Source organism: Hypanus sabinus, chromosome 19 (genome assembly GCF_030144855.1).
Source record: "Hypanus sabinus isolate sHypSab1 chromosome 19, sHypSab1.hap1, whole genome shotgun sequence".
Classification (NCBI taxonomy): Eukaryota; Metazoa; Chordata; class Chondrichthyes; order Myliobatiformes; family Dasyatidae; genus Hypanus; species Hypanus sabinus.
Window position 1 is genome coordinate 76,942,045 of NC_082724.1, and position 21,824 is coordinate 76,963,868.

The 21,824-nt window shown below is 39.0% G+C and overlaps 1 protein-coding gene across 1 annotated transcript in view; it reads left to right on the top strand.

Annotated features, from left to right (window-relative positions):
- LOC132377873 (cadherin EGF LAG seven-pass G-type receptor 3-like) overlaps window positions 1-21,824 on the top strand; it is a 511,939-nt gene that overhangs the window by 192,347 nt on the left and 297,768 nt on the right. The window contains exons 10-13 of the mRNA XM_059944310.1: window positions 12,620-12,805; window positions 14,555-14,665; window positions 15,356-15,524; window positions 20,200-20,341. Of these exons, the coding sequence (XP_059800293.1) occupies window positions 12,620-12,805; window positions 14,555-14,665; window positions 15,356-15,524; window positions 20,200-20,341 (608 nt within the window). The remainder of the gene's footprint in view (window positions 1-12,619; window positions 12,806-14,554; window positions 14,666-15,355; window positions 15,525-20,199; window positions 20,342-21,824) is intronic.

Below are 21,824 nucleotides of genomic sequence, written 5' to 3' on the forward strand. Positions count from 1 at the left end.
CCCAATGCCATGAGCTCTGATTTTACCCACCAATCTCCTATGTGGGACCTTATCAAATGCCTTCTGAAAATCGAGGTACACTACATCCACTGGATCTCCCTTGTCTAACTTCCTGGTTACATCCTCGAAAAACTCTAATAGATTAGTCAAGCATGATTTGCCCTTGGTAAATCCATGCTGGCTCGGCCCAATCCTATCACTGCTTTCTAGATATGCCACTATTTCATCTTTAATAATGGACTCTAGCATCTTCCCCACTACTGATGTTAGGCTGACAGGACGATAGTTCTCTGTTTTCTCCCCCCTCCTTTCTTAAAAAGTGGGATAACATTAGCCATTCTCCAATCCTCAGGAACTGATCCTGAATCTAAGGAACACTGGAAAATGATTACCAATACATCTGCAATTTCCAGGGACAACTCCTTTAGTACCCTAGGATGCAGACCATCTGGACCTGGGGATTTGTCAGCCTTCAGTCCCATCAGTCTACTCATCACCGTTTCCTTCCTAATGTCAATCTGTTTCATTTCCTCTGTTACCCTATGTCCTTGGCCCATCCATACATCTGGGAGATTGCTTGTGTATTCCCTAGTGAAGACAGATCTAAAGTATTTATTAAATTCTTCTGCCATTTCTCTGTTTCCCATAACAATTTCACCCAATTCATTCTTCAAGGGCCCAACATTGTTCTTAACTATCTTCTTTCTCTTCACATACCTAAAAAAGCTTTTGCTATCCTCCTTTATATTTCTGGCTAGCTTGTGTTTGTACCTCATTTTTTCTCCCCGTATTGCCTTTTTAGTTAAGTTCTGGTGTTCCTTAAAAATTTTCCAATCATCTGTCCTCCCACTCACCTTAGCTCTGTCATACTTCCTTTTTTTTAATGCTATGCAATCTCTGACTTCCTTTGTCAACCACTGTGGCCCCTTTCCCCCTCTTTGAATCCTTCCTTCTCTGGGGGATGAACTGATTTTGCACCTTGTGCATTATTCCCAAGAATACCTGCCATTGCTCTTCCACTGTCTTTTCTGCTAGGATATCCATCCAGTTAACTTTGGCCAGCTCCTCCCTCATGGCTCCATAGTTTCCCCTGTTCAACTGCATCACTGACACCTCCGATCTGCCCTTATCCTTCTCAAGTTGCAGATAAAAACTTATCATGTTATGGTCACTACCTCCTAATGGCTCCTTTACTTTAAGATTGCTTATCAAATCCTGTTCATTACACAAGACTAAATCCAGAATAGCCTTGTCCCTGGTTGGCTCTCGTACAAGCTGTTCCAAGAATGCATCCTGTAGGCACTCTACAAACTCCCTATCCTGGGGTCCAGCACCAACCTGATTCTCCCAGTTCACCTGCATGTTGAAATCCCCCATAACTACTGCGACATTACCTTTGCCACATGCCAATGTTAACTCCCTATTCAACTTGCACCCAATATCCATGCTACTGTTTGGTGGCCTGTAGACAACACCCATTAGGGTCTTTTTGCCCTAACTGTTCCTCAGTTCTATCCACACAGACTACTTCTCCTGATCCTATGTCCCCCCTTGCAAAGGACTGAATCTCATTCCTCACCAACAGGGCCACCCCACCCCCTCTGCCCACATTTCTGTCCCTACGATAGCAAGTATACCCTTGTACATTCATTTCCCAGGACTGATCTCCCTGCAGCCATGTCTCCGGTATCCCAACAACATCATAGTTACCCATTCGCACCTGAGCTTCAAGCTCATCCACCTTATTTCTGACATTTCATGCATTCAGATATAGAATTTTTAGCCCATTTCTCCTCTCTCTGTTTAAATCGCTGCCTATTTGGCTTAACCCAGCTCCCCGAACTCCCATTGGGCTATACGCCCCTTGAATTTTGTTGTCCTTCCTAAATTTATTTATTCTTTCTGCACATTTAACTCCATGTTCCGTCAGACCATCCCTCTGTACATGTGTCCTCCTCATCACTTGTTCTGCCTCACCTTTCTCTACTACACACTTAATATTCCAGAGCCGTGTAGTCCCCACCTGTCCTTTATTCTTCATCTCACTATCCTCTCTCGCATTCTGGATCCCCGCCCCCTGCAAATTTAATTTAACCCCCGCCCCCCCCCCCCCCCCAAGAAGCACTAGCAAATTTTCCTGCAAGAATGTTAGTACCGCTCCAGTTCAGGTGTAAACTGTCCCGTCGGAACAGATCCCACCTTCCCTGGAACAAAGCCCAATTATCTAAAAACCTGAAGCCCTCCCTCCTGCACCATCGTTTCACGTATTAATCTGCATAATCCTTCTGTTCCTTGCCTCACTCGCACGTGGCACAGGTAGCAATCCTGAGATTGTTACCCTGGAGGTCCTGCCCTTCAGCTTCGCACTTAACTCCCTGAACTCACTATGCAGGACCCCCTCACTCATCCTACCCACGTCATTGGTCCCTACACGGACCACAATATCTGGGTTCTTGCCCTCCCTCTCAAGAATAACCTGCAGCCAATCTGAGATGTCCCAGACCCCGGCACCAGGGAGGCAACATACCATCCGAGACTCCTGATCTTCCCCACAAAATCTCCTATCTGCTCCCCTGACTATAGAATCCCCTATCACTACGGCTCTCTTCTCTTCCCTCCTCCCGTTCCTGGTCGAGGGGATTCTTCTCAAGGAAAAGGAGATGACAAGAATGTGTATAAGTAAATCCCGGTAAAAGTAATCAAGTAATGATTTATTTGAAACATAAAATGAAGATGTGTTTCCAGATTTGATTCCAGCTATGTTTCGTCGGGTCTATCCTACCTCTTTGTCATCAGTACTATGAAGTGAACAGATTTGATAATTACAAGCAACATTGATCAGGACTTAAAGAAAATTATAGTTAAGATGTTATCTAGCAACATGTGAGCAAGATTATGATTGGCTGCAACTCAAACCTTGTGTAGCATATCAAGTCAGTCTACAATAATATATTTAAAATTTCAAAATAGATTTATTGTTGAAGTACATATATGTCGCTGTATACAACCATGCGATTAATTTTCTTGTGGGCATTCACAGTAAATACAATAGAATCAATGAAATATTAAACCAACAGTATGGACAAACAGCCAGTGTGCAAAAGACAACAAACTGCAAATACAAAAAAAAAGAGAAATAATGATAAGAAGTAAAAAGCAGTAAATATCAAGAAAATGACATAGTCCTTGAAAGGGAGTCCATAGGTTGTGGTCCAATCACAAATGAGAAATCTGCAGGTATACTCTCTTCCATACTCTCTCTGCCTGGTCTGAGTCCCTCCAGCATTTTGTATGCATTCCAAAGGTTGTGGCAACAGTTCAGTGATGGAGTGAGTGATGCTGAGTGAAGTTAATCCTGATGGTTGAGGGGTAATAACTGTTCCTGAACCTGGTGGTGTGGGTCCTGAGGCTCCTGTACCTCCTTGCTGCTGCCAGCTGAGAGAAGAGAGCATGGCCTGGATGGTGGAGATCTTTGGTGATGGATGGTGCTTTCCTGTGACAGTGCTCTGTGCCATTGGTGGGGAGGGCTTTAACCTACTTTTTGTAGGTTTGTCCATTTAAGGGCATTGGTCTTTGATGTTTCTATACCAGGTTGTAATGTAACCAGTCATCACACATCTTCAAAAACAACTCCTGTGATTTTCTGTGTTCTGTTGTGAAAACCTTGAGGTTGTATTCTTGCTTTAAATCTTAAATGGAATCGACAATAGAATGGGTCAGAACAATCTAGGTAATGAAAAAGCTACAGGGAGATTTTCCAGGCTATTTTACAGCTCTGTCAATTGTCTTTGTTGCTTAATTGTATAATTACCAGTGTCCTTTTTAAGACATGACTGCAAGTGTTTCTATTTCCTCCCTCTACCAGATTCTCATGGTCCCAAAGGAATTAAGAGGCATTAGGAACTGTGATTCTTTGATTATTTGTTATTGATCTTGACCTTTTAATCTTGCCATTATCATGGAAGTGTCTACAATTTAATTTGTCAGGTGAGGTCTTCCTACCCAGCAAACCTTTACTTAAATATGTATTTCAAAAGGACAGAAGAAATAGTTTCAACATTCAGAAGAAATACAACGTCACCCTCTCCACCTAATAAGGGAGAGAGAGATGTCTCCATTTTCCCAGCAAGCAGGGAAACATAACAAATGACTCATTGGTTTACGATGTTAAAAGTCAGTTATGTCACTTTTTTCAAGCTCTGTGCCTGAAGATCGCAAAGATCCCAGGTCTCCAGGCAGACAGCTGCAGATATTTCGACTCCCCCGATGACACACGGGTCACCTGTCATGACACTGACCTTCGATCTGCCTGTCTCCAGAGCCCCGGGATCCCAGGCTTCCGAATCCGAGCCCGACTCTTAGGCCGAACAATGGCCAGTCCTGAAACCCTGAGAACGAGTCCCATTCCCGCAAAGAACTGTAGTCAGCATGCAACTCCAGGTCAGGGTTTTCTAAAGAAACCAGAAAGGGAAAAAGTAGAGATATTAAAGATGAAAATAGACCTGTTTCCGAAGATACAAGCAAAGAAGTTGCAGTTAGGTAGCAGGTTATGTAGTATGTTCCGTTGATTGTGCACCCTTTATGTGTCTGTCAGCATTTGGCAGCAATTCCCTTTGTTTCTGCCCTTCCCCCCTCCATCTCCCCCCCCCAATACTCCTTCCCCCCAGCCTCTACCTGCCCCCCATAGCCTCTACCTCCTCCCCACAGCTTCTACCACCCCACCAACTCTCTCCCCTTCTCTCCCCTCTCATTCTCCCCATCCCCTCCTTCTTCCCCCCACCCATATCCCAGTCTGCCTCCTGTGTTCTTCATTTGTATCACTGTGTGCTTCTTAGACTGTCATTATTTGACTGCCTTCATCCGTCTTTCTTCTCTCGCAGCAAATTTCATCAATAAGAGACAGCATATACATTATCTTTTCATTTTTCTAATGCTTTTTCACTTAATTTATTTTTCTGTTTTTGGTGTTCTTTGTCCTGAGGTATGTGATGTTCAGCTGCAATGTTGAATACAGTAACCCACCTTAAATTTAATCTTGACAAATGGCAAGTGAAGGTTATTTATTTGCTGTCTTCTTGCTTTTCACCCTTAGTTTACTAACATTGATAGAAACTTAGTTTCATTCAAATTTCTTTTCTTTAATGACATTGGCTAAGATTTCAAAGCATCACTGGCACCAGCCTACCTGCCATCAAGGACATATGTATAGAACGGTGCCAAAAAATAGCCAGTAACATCATGAAGGATCTCACACACCCTGCTCATGAACTATTTATCCCACTCCCATCAAGGAGGAGGCTACATAGCATTCACGTCAGGACACAAGGCTCAAAAGCTGTTACTTTTTCCAAGCAGTAAGACTGGTCAACACCTCCACCAACAATAAATCCACCACTACTTTATTACTTCCCATCTGCCACCTTATGTATTTTATGGACATAATGTTACTTTACTAGCATCACATTATAAATGTACAATCAATCTATCTATATAAGCTATTTTATGTATTTATATTTAGTATGTATGTTTTATTATTATTTATTTATTACTTTTTCTCAGATCAAGCAGGTAAAACCTGAGGCACGGGTATAGCCAAACATGCTCATTTGTCAATTGCTAGGAACTTTCGGACTATTCTAGTGGTGTTTAGTATTGTGTAGCCTTGATTGTTTAATGCTCTTGTGTAGTGACTTTGGGATGATACCAGTTGTAGTTATTACTATTGGGACAATGTATACCCTGTTCATGTTCCAAAATCTTTCTTGCGCTTTTAATCCAGCTTATTTCTGGTGTTTTTCTCATTAATTTTGGTAAGTTGTGTGTGTTTGGAATGGCTATATCTATTAAATAAGTTGTCGTTGTTTATCCTGTGTTATTATATCCAGACAGTTACTATGGATTGCCCTATCCAGAATAACTGATCAGTCATGATATAATTTGTGATATTCTGACTCTAAAAGTTGATCAGGGTTGTTTTTATATCAAGGTGTGACTTCATTAATTAGTTTGTATTTTAAAGGAAAAATTTGATGAATGATGTATACCAATTGATTGTGCTTGTGTGAATGATCAGATTGTGTTCAACTGCTACAGGATCCCGTAACGTGTTGGATTATTTCTGTTTTTTTCTCGACATTTTTTATAATTATTATTATTATTGTACTCTTTATCTTGTGTTTTTTTTCTGCTGCATAGGATTTGGAGTAACAATTATTTTGTTCTTATTTCACTTGGGTGCATGAAATGACATTAAACATTCTTGTTTGTTTTATTTGATATACTGTAAATTTATTGTTTCAGACAGACAATAAAACATTGCAAAATCTGGTAATTAAAAATTACCAAAGTTGCCAAGGACAGATAGATTTGATAAATCTGTAAGCAAAACAACTGCAGATACTGGAAATCTAATGTAAGAGAAAATGTTACAACTATTCAGGAGGTCAGGCAGTATCTGTGGAAAAATTAAATTACTGTTTCAGGATGACAATCATTTATCAGAACTGTGAAAAGTGAGGAAACAAGGAACGCAAATACATTTTTAATTGCAGTAGAGGAGAAACAGAGGGAATATAGGAATCTATGTAAAAGTTTGGAGACCAGAAACACAAGTAATGTTTCCATCTGAGAAAGAATACTCAACTTAAGCTAGTGTACCTAAACTCTCTGAAGAGGGAAGTGAATAAGAATAGATCAGAACTGGATGACTGTTAGAAGAGGGATAGGCAGGCAATACAGAGTACCCCTTTGGCCATTCACCTCAATAACAAGTATACTGCTTTGGATACTGTTGGGCTGGGTAGGGGGATAACCTAGAAGAGGAAAGCCACAATGGTCAGGTCTCTGGCACAGAATCTGTCCCTGTTGCTCAGAGGGAAAGAGGAAAGATGGGAATGGTGAAGTTGGGGAAAGGCATTAACAAGAGTTCATGCCATCAGGTTGGATGCTAACTGGATGGAATATAAGGTTTTACTCCCTCCAACCTGAGTGTGATCTCATTGCAATAGTAGACGAGGCTATGGACTGGCATGTCGGAATGGGAGTGAGAAGTGGAATTAAAATCAGTGGCCATTGGGAGATCTTGCTTTTCCTGGCAGACGGAGTGTAGGTGTTCGGCGAAGTGGTCTCCCAATCTATGTCAGGTCCCACCAATATACAGAAGGTCCAAGTGGAGCAGATCTTAAATGGAGTTTTTTTGCATCTGTATTTATTCTGGAGATGGACACAGTCTACAGATATGAGGCAATGCAACAGCGTGTTATGGACCCTATACTTTTTACAGAGGAGGAGCAGTTTGCTGTCTTCAGGCAAATTAGAGTGAATAAATCTCCAGGGCACAACAATGTGTTCCCTCAGACATGTGGGTCTAGTTCAGAAATTGCAGGGGCCCTAGCAGAGATATTTAAAACAGGTGAGATGCTGGAGGTTTGCAGGATAGCTAATGTTGTCCTGTTATTTAAGAAAGGCTCTCAGAATAAGCCAGGAAATTATAGATCAGTGAACCTGACATCAGTAAAGGGAAAGACATTGGAGGGTATTCTAAGGGTCCAGATATGTATGTATTTGGATTACCAGGGACTGATTAGGGATAGTCAACATGGCTTTGTGCATGGTAAGTTGTGTCTAACCAATCTTAAAGAGTTTTTCAAGGAAGTTATCAGGTAAATTGATGAAGGCAAGGTGGTGGATGTTGTCTACATGGACTTTAGCAAGGCCTTTGACAAGGTCCTGCATGGGAGGTTGGTCAAGAAAATTCAGTTGCTTGGCATTCAAGATAAGATAGCAAATTAAATTAGACATTAACTTCGTGGAAGAAGCCAGAGAGTGGTAGTACATGGTTGCCTCTCTTGTCTGGAGGCCTGCGACCACTGTTGTGGTCCTAGGATTGGAGCTGGTTCCAGTTTGTATCAATGACCTGGATGATAATGTGTTAAACTGGAACACCAATTTTGCAGATGACATCAAGATTGGAGGTGTAGTGGACAGTGAGAAACTCTATCATAGCTTGCAGCGGGATCTGGGCCAGCTGGTGAAATAGGTTTAAAAATGGCAGATGGAATTTAATACAGACAAGTGTGAGCAGCAACAAAGGTAGCGGGAGGACCAACCAAAGTAGCTCTTACATGGTAAGCGGTAGGGCACTGAGGAATGCAATTGAACAGAAAGATCTGTGAATACAGATCCATAATTTCCTGAAAGTAGTGTCACAAGTAGATAGGGTTGTAAAGAAAGCTTTTGGCACATTGGCCTTTATAAATCAATATACCGAGTGCAGGAGTTGAAATGTTATGTTGAAATTGTATATAATGTTGGTGAAGGTAGAGTATTATGTCAAGTTTTGGTCACCTACCTACAGGAAAGATGTAAATAAGATTGAAAGAGTGCAGAGAAAATTTACAAGGATAATATCAGAACTTGAGGACCTGAGTTAAAGGGAAAGGTTGAATAGGTTAGGAATTTATTCCCTAGAATGCAGAAGATTGTGGGGAAATTTGATAGAAGTATACAAAATTATGAGGGGTATAAATGGGTAAATGCAAGCAGGTTTTTTTTCCACTGAGGTTTGGTGAGACTGGAACTAGGAGTTATGGGTGAAAGGTGATATGTATAAAGGGAACATAGGAAGGGAAGCTCCTGCACTGGTGAGAGTGCAGAATGAGCTGCCAGTGCATGTGATGGATATGGGATCAATTTCAACATTTGAGAGAAATTTGGATAGGTACTGTACTTGGATGGAAGATGTATGGAGGGCTATGGTTTGGGTGCAGGGTCAATGGGATTAGGCAGATTAATGGTTTAGGATGGACTAAATGGGCAAAAGGCCAGTTTCTGTGGTATAGTGTTGAATAATTCTAGGAAGGAAGAAGAACTGGAACTATGAGATGAAGATCATGAAATGGAAATATGAAGTGAATAGAGTGCTGGAAATGCCCAGCATTTCAGGTTATATGAGTAAAGAGACAAAGAAACAGAGTTAATATTACAGACCAATGATTTTGAATCGCCATTGGCCATCTCTGATGCAAACTGGAAAGAATGGTTCTTTGAAATGGTTGAATTCAGTACTGATCCGTGAGAGCTACAATATGCATACCTAGATGAAAGATGTGTTGCAATTTTCAAGCTTACGTTGGTCTTTGGTGGGATAGCATTACAGATCAAAGTCATAGGTGTGAGTAGACTGATGGATCTATATTCTGAAAATTGTTCACCAATTTGGTTTCTGCAGTGTAAAAAAAAATATATCACCCCCAAGAAATTGCTTCTTTATTTGGAAGGCATGTTTGGCTCCCTGGATAATGGGCGGGGAAGAGATTTTTAAAAAGACCAATATTACATCTCCTAGGATTGCATGGATGGGGGAGTGGGTTTTTTTTTGTTTAGGAGGAAAAGGGAACCAAAAGGAAACAGTACCATTTGTTTTCTAGATACTTTTGGTATCCACCCCATCATCGGCATTCCCATTGTTCTTTCTATCCTCTTCAACTGAAGCACACTTCTCACTTCCTTCATTTCTAATGAATGGCCATGAATTTGATACATTTCAGTTTCTTTCCATATAGATGTTGCCTGCCCTGTTGAATATTTCCAGCATGTTTTTTTTTCAGATTTCCTCCAGTTCTAAATTAGATTTGAGTTGCAATTTTTATTTGAGAAATCTTTGAGATAAAATTGTGTTCATCTTCATAAAAAGCACAATTCTAATAAATAGCATTCAAGGCATGAACATTATTTAATCTACATTATCCAATCTCTCATTAAAATCTTGTTGTATGATATATAAGTCTTCAAACATGATGTTCACTATTTTCTAGTGAAATCTCCATGTTGCCATGACCTTATCAAATTATTTGTAACTTCTGAAGTACCTTATTTTGATCCAAACCATCTGATAACTAATTGACATGTGATTATTTTTTGTACTTTAATGGTTTATTGCCTAAGTTAATGGATGAGAAAACCAAGTTTGAGATATTTTGGCAGTTTGATAAGATTAATTGTGTTATTGACTTTGACATAGAGAATGGAATGACACATGCAATTAATATTATAAAGAATCTGAATGCAAGTTCAAGTGAATGCACATGCATAGTTAAACAGCGAAAAGTTTCTATCAGTAAATATCTCCTCCCAGTTGTACATACAGAATGAATCAACATAGTGTTAGCAAGTTGCTGGATATTTTAACTGTTATCAGCTATTATGATAAAAAATGAATGGATAAAATTATACCATGCAAATGGAATTTTAAGTATATGAGGTTATGTCTGAAAAATTCCAGTCACTGAATGGATGTCAATTGCTCAAAACAATTACAAATTTTTACAGTCTTATGTTTAATTTCAATCACAATATATGTAATTGTTCAGTGTTTAAAGGTTAGTTAAAAGGGGTCTAGTACTTCCTCAATTTTTATTTGTGGGAATTATCCAGTGTATTTGTCTGTTCAGCATGGCTGATGATATTACTGCTTGCCTGAGATCATCTATACCTGTTATTTTAATTTAAATGAACATCTGGAAAAGTAGGTTGCTATAGCACAGATATGCTTGATCTTTCTGGACAGTTTTCTTGAAATGGCAAGCCTCTAATTCTTGGAATAAATTATATATTGTAGATAACTGAGGAAATGATAATATTTTGTGAATTTCAATGTCAAGTGTACACCTTAGAAACAGGAAATTATTCAGGTAGTGTCAGCACACACAAATGTTGAAGGAACTTAGCAGGCCAAGCAGCATCTATGGAGAGGAAAAATTGTTGATGTTGCAGGCTGGGACTCTTCATTATGAGTCCTGATAAAGGATCTCTCAGCCTGAAACTTTGACATTTACTCCTCTCCATAGATAAGCCTAACTTGCTGTGCTCCAGCATTATATGTTTGTTGCTCTGGATGTCCAGCATCTGTAGAATCTCTTATGTTTACAATTTGCTGTTCTATAACTTGCATCCTCACTGAAAGCAGATTCACAAGTATGGAGGGAAGTACCCTAACACACCAACACCAGTAGGTCAGAGATTGAATTCTGATCCCAAATTTTTATCACTTTAAACAAGCCTGCTACACCCTGCTTTTCCATGATCTAAGATCTTTTGCTGGCCTGAGGAGAAATCAACAAAGATACTGTTAGCAATAAGAAAATGAAAAGTAGGGATTAACGAGTCATCTTTCAGCATCAATGGCACCACTTTCTTCATTTTGAGAAAAAGCATTCTGACCTTGAAACTGAAAAGAGTAAGAAAGGAAGGGAAATTTTTGCAGTTAATCTCTGAAGAAAAGTCTGTACTTTTTGTAGGTGGCTATTTTGTTCCAATTGTGGACTTTTGCATCAAATTGTAATGCATTTCAGAACTTGTAAATATTACCCTTAAATCCAGGGATCACCAATCATGCTGAGTGCCAGCTTCACCTTTACAAAGTTGCTTTAGTGTTGCTTAACAATCCTATCATTAACTTGGCATAAGAGTCATTCTTTTGGGAGCTCACAGCTAGTGAGAAGTGATTGTGATTTTTTTGTTGTTGAAACCATTGCACTGCCAGTGAGAGGCAAGCGGGAAACAAATTGATACAGGAAATATGTACTTTAGACATTTGTTTTTGAACAACATAAAATGCTGGATGAATGATGGTAAGTGCTGGAACAGGTGAGGCAGCATCTATGGAAATAAATAAACATTCAACATTTCAGGCCAAGACCCTTCATCAAGACTGGAAAGGAAAGGGGAATATATCAGAATAAAACAGTGGGGGCGGGGAAGGAGGATTAGTTGGAAGGTATTAGGTGAAGCCAAGGGGGTGAGAAAAAAGAAATCTGATAGGAGAGGAGAATGGATCAGGGGAGAAAGGGAAGGAGGAGGACCAACTGGGAGAGGTGATAGGTAGATGAGGAGAAAAGATAAGAGGCCAGAGTGGGGAATAGAAGCAGATGGAAGGATGAGGGGAAAAGAAAAGAGGAGAAAGGTTAAGTTAGATTGGATAGAAGGTAACAAAAAAGAGAAAACAAGATGGAAAAAATACAAAAAGAACTGAATCTTTAGAAATTATTTTATGCCATAGAATTGACTTACAATGAAACCCTTGAGATAATTGAATAATTTTATTATAAAATAGTTTCAAGTTTAAGTTGAGCTGAAAGCTTTAAAAAGTGGTAAATGTTGAGAGTATACCACTTCTTATAATGTGATATCAGACAGCAGACTATCAGTCCAGTGATTTAGTGAAAAATAGGAGAAGTGAAGAGATGTGATCTATAGTGCACTTAAAAGATTCAAAATGTATTTGTGGCCTTACTACTTATTGTATCCTCAGAATGCAAAGCTAAATCATAGACTTATCCTCCTGTGATTTGGCAGCAAATGTTTAATAAAATGTAAGGTGATTTTTTTTTTTGCTTTTCAATTTCCCCTGCCTGGTCAATAATGGTTACTAACAGGTATTAAGGAACTACACTTTTTTCCTTCCTGCCATCTAAAATCTGGATGATGTTTACAAATTTCAGATGTGGGAAAGCTCAAGCATCTGGTTATTTTCTAGGGAAACCTATTGTTTGTTTTGGTTGCACTGATTTTAAACTGCCCCTGAATTCATGTCTTTCTAAACTTCCACAATTGCTTTCAGTTGAACTCTGGACACCTGTTGTTTGCCATCAATCGGGGATCCAGTCAGACAGTGAGGTTATTGCTGAATAAAATCACATTGAATGACGGAAGGTGGCATGATCTCCAGCTGGAACTCCGTGATGTGAAGAATGGCCATGATGTACGATACCTAGCCACCATCACTATTGATTTTGGACTTTATCAGGTCAGATTAATGTATTTTTAGACTTATCACAAAATTAAAGAACATAAAAGGATCTTTGAAGGCTCTGTAATAGCATTAAAATGGATGGAAAGGAATGTTGTATTTTTGATTAAATCAAATTTGTCCATTACTAGTGTGCAGGTTTATCCCCATTATTGGGTTTCTTTACAGTTTGTGTCAATAAATCTGACATAAAGTGAGAGATATTGAGATGCACAACAGGTCAGGCAGCACCCACACTTGCTCTATGTAACTTAATGGATACTTCCAGTTTCACTTCCAGAGCTGTTGCAAGATTGTCAGCCTGAAACATTAAATTTGTTTCTCTTCATAGATGCTACATAACCTGATCAGTATCTTCTCTGTTTACTGTTTTCAGTGTGAGGTCCTAGCAAGATTAAGATAATGAGGAAAAATTAAACTTTAATTGAAAATAATCACCTTGATCCCTGACTTCATATTTTAGATTTGATCTGTGCGCAGTTGGGATTTGAACATAACACCTCCATTAAACCATAAAATGACCTTAGATTAGCAATTCTTTCTGATGGAATGAAACTTTAGAGAAGGAGTGATTAAAATATGGAGACTAGAGTAATGTACTCTTATGTCTAGTAGTAATTGGTTTTTCTAGTTCATGTCTCTCCAAGGCCAGTAGTCATATCCTTTTGCTAGCTGTCTGTGTTAACCCACCATCTGTAAGTTCGGAGGACACTACACTGTAGACTTTCATCTAATCTCAGAAGTCATAGAGGCATACAGGATGTAAACTGCAACCATCAAGCATTCACTTACAACAATCCTGCGCTAATCTCATTTTATTCTTTCCATATTCTCATCAATTCTCCCCAACTTCCACCACACATCAGCACACTAAGGAAATTTGAAATAACCAGTTATCTACCAATGTACATCTTTAGGATGTGGGATGAAACCAGCTAAATATGGTTACAGAGAGAACATGTAACTTCCACAGAGGTAGCAGCAGAGGCCAGGATTCAACCCAGGTCCCTGGAGCTGTGAGACAACAGCTCTAGTGGCTGTACAAAATTAGATGCCAACTCTCACTGAAGAGCAATTCATTCTGCCACAGAGTACTGTACAAAGGGAGAGTATTCTCAGAACCAACTTTTGTTTGTACAGCAAACTGCCTTTTTATTTGCTTCTAATTAAAATGGTAATTAACAATTATTGCTGAAATTATTAGATACAGCAAGGTACTTTGTTTCCTTTTTAGTCTTCCATGTGACATCCACTAAGCACTACTTCTCTGATAATATGCAGAAATTGTGTGAATAAATCTTGTTCTTAAAATATGTTCATTGCACCACTACCCATATTTATGGACTGTTCCTGTTCCTGGTTTCCCTAAGATAATGGTGAAACTCCTCTTTGTGTTGTTTTCTTATCTTCATGGAGTGCCATGCTCGATAATTTCAAGCACAAGGGCTCATCCAAACAGTATGGCCTGTGTGTTACCCTCAGTTATAATTGGTATTCATTTACTTGTGAATTCATTTCTTGAAGAGAAATTTGAGTTTTAATGACAAGCAGATGGCTTTCATGGCGAATTAGTGAAGAATGAGGGACAAAGTTAAAATTCATCCTTAAAATGTACCGTCAGACTGAATTGATAGAAGTACCAGAAACCTGAAACTGTTACAAAGTTATTCTCAGCCATGAAAAATGTATTAATCTTATTCTGCAAGTACTCCTCCAGTTTCCATTTTATTTTTTTCTTATTGCTAGGACACGGTTGTTATTGGCAATGAGTTGCATGGGCTGAAGTTGAAACATCTCCAAGTTGGTGGAATTCTCAGAGCTGGTGAAGTGCAGAATGGACTGGATGGCTGTATCCAGGTATAGGAATTGCAGTTTGTTGCAGGCATTTCAGTTTGCGAATTGTTATGGCCCCCTGTATCGCTAATAAAATGTCAGTCAAGTTGATGGTTTGGGAAATGCTGCAGCAATGTCATCCAAAAAGTATTGTCTCTCATCCACATGTAAACAGGGATGGTAACATTTTTGATTTCAGTGTCACTGGGAGCTTTTTTTTTGCTAACATAAATAGTACCTTTCTAGTCAAAAAGACTAAACACATGTTCTCAGTGTGTAAGCAAATCATGTATACATTATCATGTGTTCACTTTTAAATAGATGATTCCAGAAAACTGGTTATTGTTTTGTTTTTCTATTCTTAGGCCAGAAAGTTTATCTCTGCTGTGTTCTGCCTGCATTTTGGCAGACCCAATATAAAACAAGATTAATGTGGTGCTTTCCTGATTTCTAAAATTACCATTTTATTGCCACTAAGTGATCTGTAGGTTCAGCTCCAAGAATCTTTGATCCTTCAAGTCTATGTATGTTGCCATGTAATTGTCATTAAAGATGTTATCCCTGTAGATGAAAGCACATCATGTCATCACAAGTTTGAGGTTGTTCCTTACTGAATACATCTGTTTCACTATACATAGTATGAAGATAGATATTAAAAGGCTACATGGACATGAAAAGATTCTATAGTGACTGTAGTTCTTTCTCTACGTGTAGGGGGTACGTTTTGGTGACACCTCTGTTGGAATTCCAATGCCAAAGCCAAATCGTACTTTGAGTGTGGAACTGGGCTGCACCGTCCCTGATCCATGTGACTCCTCTCCATGTCCAGCAAACAGTTACTGCAGCAATGATTGGCAAGCATATTCTTGTGTCTGTGAACCAGGTATTGTTTGCTAAAACCAGGGTTTGTTTGGCATGCTCACTTATCTGAGTAATAGCAGGAATAAAGCATGCATCAATAACTTTTGACTTTGCAGTCCTTGCATAACTTATTTATTGAGAAACAAGTTCAGGAATCAAAAGAATGGTTTTAGTTCCCTTAAATGGGATACATTTTAGAACATCCATCAAGAAACAACTTTATATTTGACCCAATGTTTTGTCTAATTCAAAAACCTTTAAAAACCCTGATGGTCAGCAAAGTTTGGCTTCTCCCGCCAGTGAACGCATTATTGATCTGAAGGACTTGTTAAAATCAATCCTCAATTTGCATTTTATAAATATGAATTTGTGTGCAAATTGTGACATGATTCAAAGTAATATTCCAAATTTACATTGATAATCTTTTAAAAGTAAAGGATAAGATGTGAAGAATAGCTTTATTCCAAAAAGAAACACCTGTACCTATTTGGTTTGTTTTTATAGCAAACAAATTTCACTTGGGTTTAACCATACGGGAACTTTCTTTGCTGCCTCCCAAACCTAAAGTTCTTCCTCTCCTCTTTGCCTTTACTTCTGAAATTAGTAAAGGATGTAATGGTAGCTTACTTGTTAGCGTGACGCAATTAAAGCCATGCACATCCGAGTTCAATTCCAGCATCGTCTGCAAGTCCTCCCTGTGAGCATGTGGGTTTCTTCTGGGTGTTTTAGTTTTCTCCCACAGTCCAAAGGTGTACTGGTTAGATTAATTGGTCGCTAAATTGTCCCATGATTAGGCCAGGATTAAATTTGGGGTTGCTGGGCGGCACAGCTCAAAGAGCTGAAAGGCCTATTCTGCACAGTATCTCTAAATAAAAATGAGTTAAATGGTGTTCAATGTGCAGATTAAGTGGAATGCACCATTCAATAATTACTGTATCTGTGTTATATTCTGCTTGTAATGATCCACAAGATGCTATTCTTGGCAGCATGGCCAATTTAATCTACATTTCTATGTCAGTGGAGCACTGACTGAATTAATGTGTCAAACCCACAATTCTCACCCCTAATTGCCCCATTCCTTGTCTATGTGCCAAGGGTTATTTCTATCCCTAGGTATCCTGCAATCCAGCAACAAAGACTCAGATACTGGCATGGCACCCAACAGCACCAGAGAAAGTCCTGCTCAATCTACTGAACTGCACTAAAAGCCCTGCCCCCATCTTTGTTGGCTGCTAGAGCATTCAAGATTTTTAAATGTTTTTGAATATCTGTTAAAATAAATAAAGTTCAGCTTCCCCTTTCTTTCCTGAATCTTCGGTGAAATAAATGTAATTGTGAATCATGCACAATGTCTAAGCTAGCAGAAGAATTGAGAGCTTAAAAAATACATTCTTTGCATTTTAAAATCCTTTATTCATAGACTGAAATGTGAAATGATCAGTGAAGCATGACATGGAAGAACTGAGTACATTTACTGGTAATTCTAAATTGATCAATGATTTCTATGTTTAATAGATGACCCACATTAAAGTCTATTTATGACTAATGCTCTTTAATTCAGCAAGATGGAATTCTAACAGCTTCCTATTACCTGCTTATTTGACATCCACACTACAGAAATGTTCATAAACATCTCTCAGCAGGCTAGATCTCTATTAGTAGCCAGTAGATGTCGTCAAAACAGATTGTGCACAGCAGCAGTAAATAATTTAAGCTGTTTTAATTTTCTGAAGAATTTGAGAAATAATGTTAAAATTTGTCATCTTTATTGAACTTCTGCACCACCAGGGAACACAGGAGATAATGTCCCTTTTTAGAGTCTATCAAAATGTAAAATGCTTGAAAAATTGTATGTTAATTAAGCTCCATTCAATCAATATATGGTCTGCTCTACATAGAAAAGGAGATCACAGAAATTGTCACCAATATTTTCTGAGGTATTTTGTTTCAAGTTATGAAGATAACAGAAACTTCAAGATGCTTTGAGTTCAAATGGGAAGAAACACAAGAGAACCAGAGAGCATTATTCAGTGATTCTATTGGGAAGTGGGTGAGGAAGTGATAGGGTCTTTTAGAAAGGCATGCATTTACACACATTGACCATGATTAGCCCCCCCCACGCCTTAATGTAAATATCTAATCAGCCAATTATGCAGCAGCAACTTTATGCACAGAAGCATGCATACATGGTCAAAAATTTCAGTTGTTGTTCAGACCAAACAGCAAAATAAGGAAGAAATATGACTGTCTGAGGAAGATTTTTGGTGCCAGACAGGGTTGTTTGAGTATCTCAAACTGCCAATTTCCTCGGATTTTTACTCACAAGTTTCTAGATCGTACAGAAAATAGTGTAAGACAGAAAATAAGCAGTAAGCAGCAGTTCTGTGGGTGAAAACACCTTGTTAATGAGGGAGGTCAGAAGAGAATGGCCAGACTGGTTCAAGCTGACAGGCAGGCGATAGTGTATCGAAGAGCCTGTATGAATGCACACCATGCCCAATGGGCTGGAGCAGCAGTAGACCCCATAAGGTTCCACTCCTTTATCTTATGAGGTAGCCATAAAGTGGATATTGCAACTTCAACATCACTGGCCCATAATTAGTCTCCCAAAATATTTCAGATATTGGTGTGCTTACAAAGTGTGGTTTCGATTGTAATGCAGGAAAGTGGGCACCTAATTTGTATTTAATAAACTTAAATATGTTAACAATCTAATATCTATTTTAATTATGTTGATTTAATAGGAAGGATAATTCCCCTGCTGTTCTTTGAAATAGTGATGTGGAATGTTTTGATGCCAGAGAGAGCAGATTGGTTAAATCGCTCTGAATAAACTAGTTATGACAATGCTCTTGTCCTGTGTCCTGCAGTACCACACTGATTTAAATTTAGTTTTATAATAAAGTAAGCATTTTCACATATTTGGAAATACTTTGGATGGTGGAAGATGAAATGAGGAAATGAAATAGTTAGATTCAACAGTACTTGATAAGACCCCCAGAGACACAATAAAGATTGTTTTACAAGTTATAAGAAACTAGACAAAATGAAGTTCAGACAAGCTCTCATTTACAAACAGAAAGACACATGTTCCTTTGATTTAAAGATTCCATTTGGCTCCTCATGCACAGAAAATAGGACATTGATCCATATGTTTGACTTCTGCCAGACATCAAAAGAAAGGTTGCAGGCAGTTCTGCAATCTATACCATTTTGCCACTCTTCACCTGCAAAATGATGAAAGAAATAGTTGTTGAAAAATAAAACTAGTTTTAATTGAAATTGCCAGCATGTTGATGTTTAAATGCAAGCAAATTTTCAACTTCTCCGCACACAGTCAATCTGGACATTCCAAACAATATAGTAGATATGGTAATGTTTCAAAATATTCCATGCTGAACTCCCCGTGGATCCGGAGGCAGAGCTAGGTCTTAATCAGATTTGTACTAGTAATTGGCTCCCAGTTCCTCAGCCACCTTTTAGCATGGTGCAGCATGCACAATTCCACTTAATTCAATAGGGATATTAGGAGTGGAGAGAGAAAAAACAAGTGGAAGTGAAATTTAAGAAAATAATTTGAAAGTATCAAACAGTATTGTACTATGAGATGTGCAAATTTCATGTGCAAACAACAAAGTTGTGATCATCTAGTTTTATCCACGGAACTAATGACTTGCTTTGCTGAAATATATCTCCCTGTTAGATCAGAATATGCCAAATGTCTGATATACTCATAAAATTCAACATAAATTTCCACCTAGCCACACGTTTCTCATTATGTTAGTCACTTGTTTGATTTCATTGGAAATTTACTGCATCTACTACCATTCAGTCACCAAGGAAGTCTAGGAATCAAAATAAGAGTAGACTATACATTCCTCTTTTTGTCTCAATGAAAAAAAGCAAAGGAAGATTAAAGAACACATTCTCCATGTATGCATCAATTATTCACTTTGAATTACAAATTAGAGTGTAATTACTTCTGGACTCCCAATTAGCCAAACATAGGCAATGATAAACATATCAGACAGATCCACATTTCTTGGACCCGTTGGTTGGGATGGACCATGGGTGTTGTGTCACAGCTCTCAAAGTCAATGTACAAACCTGTATGAAAACTAAGGCAGTAAGATATGTTAACTCTGCAGCATCCTCCCCCTCTCCACACAGCTGATGAATCCAGAGGCCGATACAGTTTGGCACAAGCGGTGTCAAGGAGTTGCCAGTCGGTACTGAACTCAATTTAGTACTGAACTCAATTTAGGACTACCTTCGGGACTCCATCTCTAAATTTTCTCTTGGGGCGCAAGCCTGAAGCCTTCCTCATGACTAGCTATGGCCACAATGTTTAAGATTAGAGTTTTTCTACTCCTAGATGAACTGCCAGTAACTTGCCTTTGCCACTTCTATCAGTAGAAATGGTTCTGTCAGGCTTATTAGTTAAGCTACACATGAAGGCAGGAATTAGACTTGGTTGTCAGAGGCTATTTGAGGTGCATTCCATGGGAGCATTTAATAGCTAGTGGGAGCTCACCCCCACTACCATCCCCATCCCCACCCCCACCCCACCCAGCTTTAATAACTTTAAGGAAGAACTTTCAACATTAAATCTAATCCTATCAGGGGTTTGTCAAAACAAAATGGGTGAAATACCCTGCACAACTAATGAGAAGTATTTAAGCATGTTTCATGTTTAGGTTACTATGGGGAGTCCTGTGTTGATGCCTGTCAGCTGAATCCATGTGAAAACGAGTCTGTCTGCCGACGCAAGCCAAGCTCCTCACATGGATACACGTGTGACTGTGGGGATAATCATTTCGGCCAGTACTGTGAACACAGGTAACGAAACTTGCTTCTGGATAAGAATGTAAATATTTTTCTTGGCAGACAAGTTCACAAGGAATAAATTAATAAAGCTATTCAAGCAACACACACAAAATGCTGGAGGAACTCAACAGGCCAGGCAGCATCTCTGGAAAAGAGTACAGCTGACATCTCGGCCCAAAACATTGACTGTACTCTTTTCCATAGATGCTGCCTGGCCTGTTGAGTTCCTCCAGCATTTTATATGGTGCTTGGAGTTCGAGCAACTGCAGATTTTCTCTTGTTTGAGAAAGGCACTCAAGACTTTTGTCTTGAAGATTTCATGGATATGTTATTCATTTCAGAGCAATAAATTTTCTTCAGCTTTAACACAAGAATAGTGCAATTTGAATTTATCAAACTTTAGGGTAACCTGTCCATACTATGCTCAGCCTTAACACTCACATGCTTACAGATACTGACTGCAGTATTGCAACACTAAACCCAACCATCTTCCTCAGGCATAAGTTAGTCAAATGACAAGTCCCTTCAGCAACACCTCTTTATATACTCTCTCGTGTGAGCAGAGAAAGTGTGGGGCTTAATGCTGAATTCTGATTGGCTGAATCTAAATTGTCTATCCTGTTTGGTTAGTTTGAATTGGCCTATTTCTGATTGGTTGATTTTTTTTTAAGGCCGAACCCTCTTTAGGAAAGTGCACTCCCAGACTGGAGTGATCTCTATACCCTTAGAACCTACTTTTAGATGTCCATGTGCACCATTTTTGGTGATTCCCTTATCTTTCTCTTCGAGGCATTCTCTTCCTTGCCAATGATGCTGACCTCATCAGGCCTTGGTCTACATGAGCATGCTGGGCAGTGTTCAGCAATCCCACTTTGTTTTTGCTCTCAAGTTTTTTGAAGGTACACTTACGTTCTGCTATCCTGCTCTTCCAGTCTCACCAATATATACTGTTTTGGCATGGTGGTAGAGCTATAGAGTAGAGAACTCTCTGATACAGTTCTTTAGGTATTCTAGGTGCCACTTTGGTTAACTGTTTTCTAATTGTGTCGACACTATATGGCTATTAACTGGACACCGTGTTTTTTAGAAAATTCATCTTAGCTTTTCAGTTAAGCTGCCTCTGTATGGCATAATAACTGTTCTATTTCAATGTTGACTTTGGCCAATTCAAACTAACCAATCAGGAATGGGCAATTGAGATCCAGACAATCAGGATTGAGCATTAAGCCCCACCCACTCAAGGGAGTATATAAGGGGGTGTCTCTAGGGGAGCATATCATTTGACTATCTTGTATGTGTAGAAGATGGTGGTTGTGTTTACCGCAATCAGTATCTGTAATTATGTGGCTCTTAAGGCCAAAGGATAGTATGGATGGATTTGATAATCAGTCACAAAGCTTCTGCAGTTCTTTAGGGGCACACTTGATATCACTTCTTCCCGCCTAATAGAAAGTTCTGGATGACATCCATAATATGATTGATATCAGAATGGTGT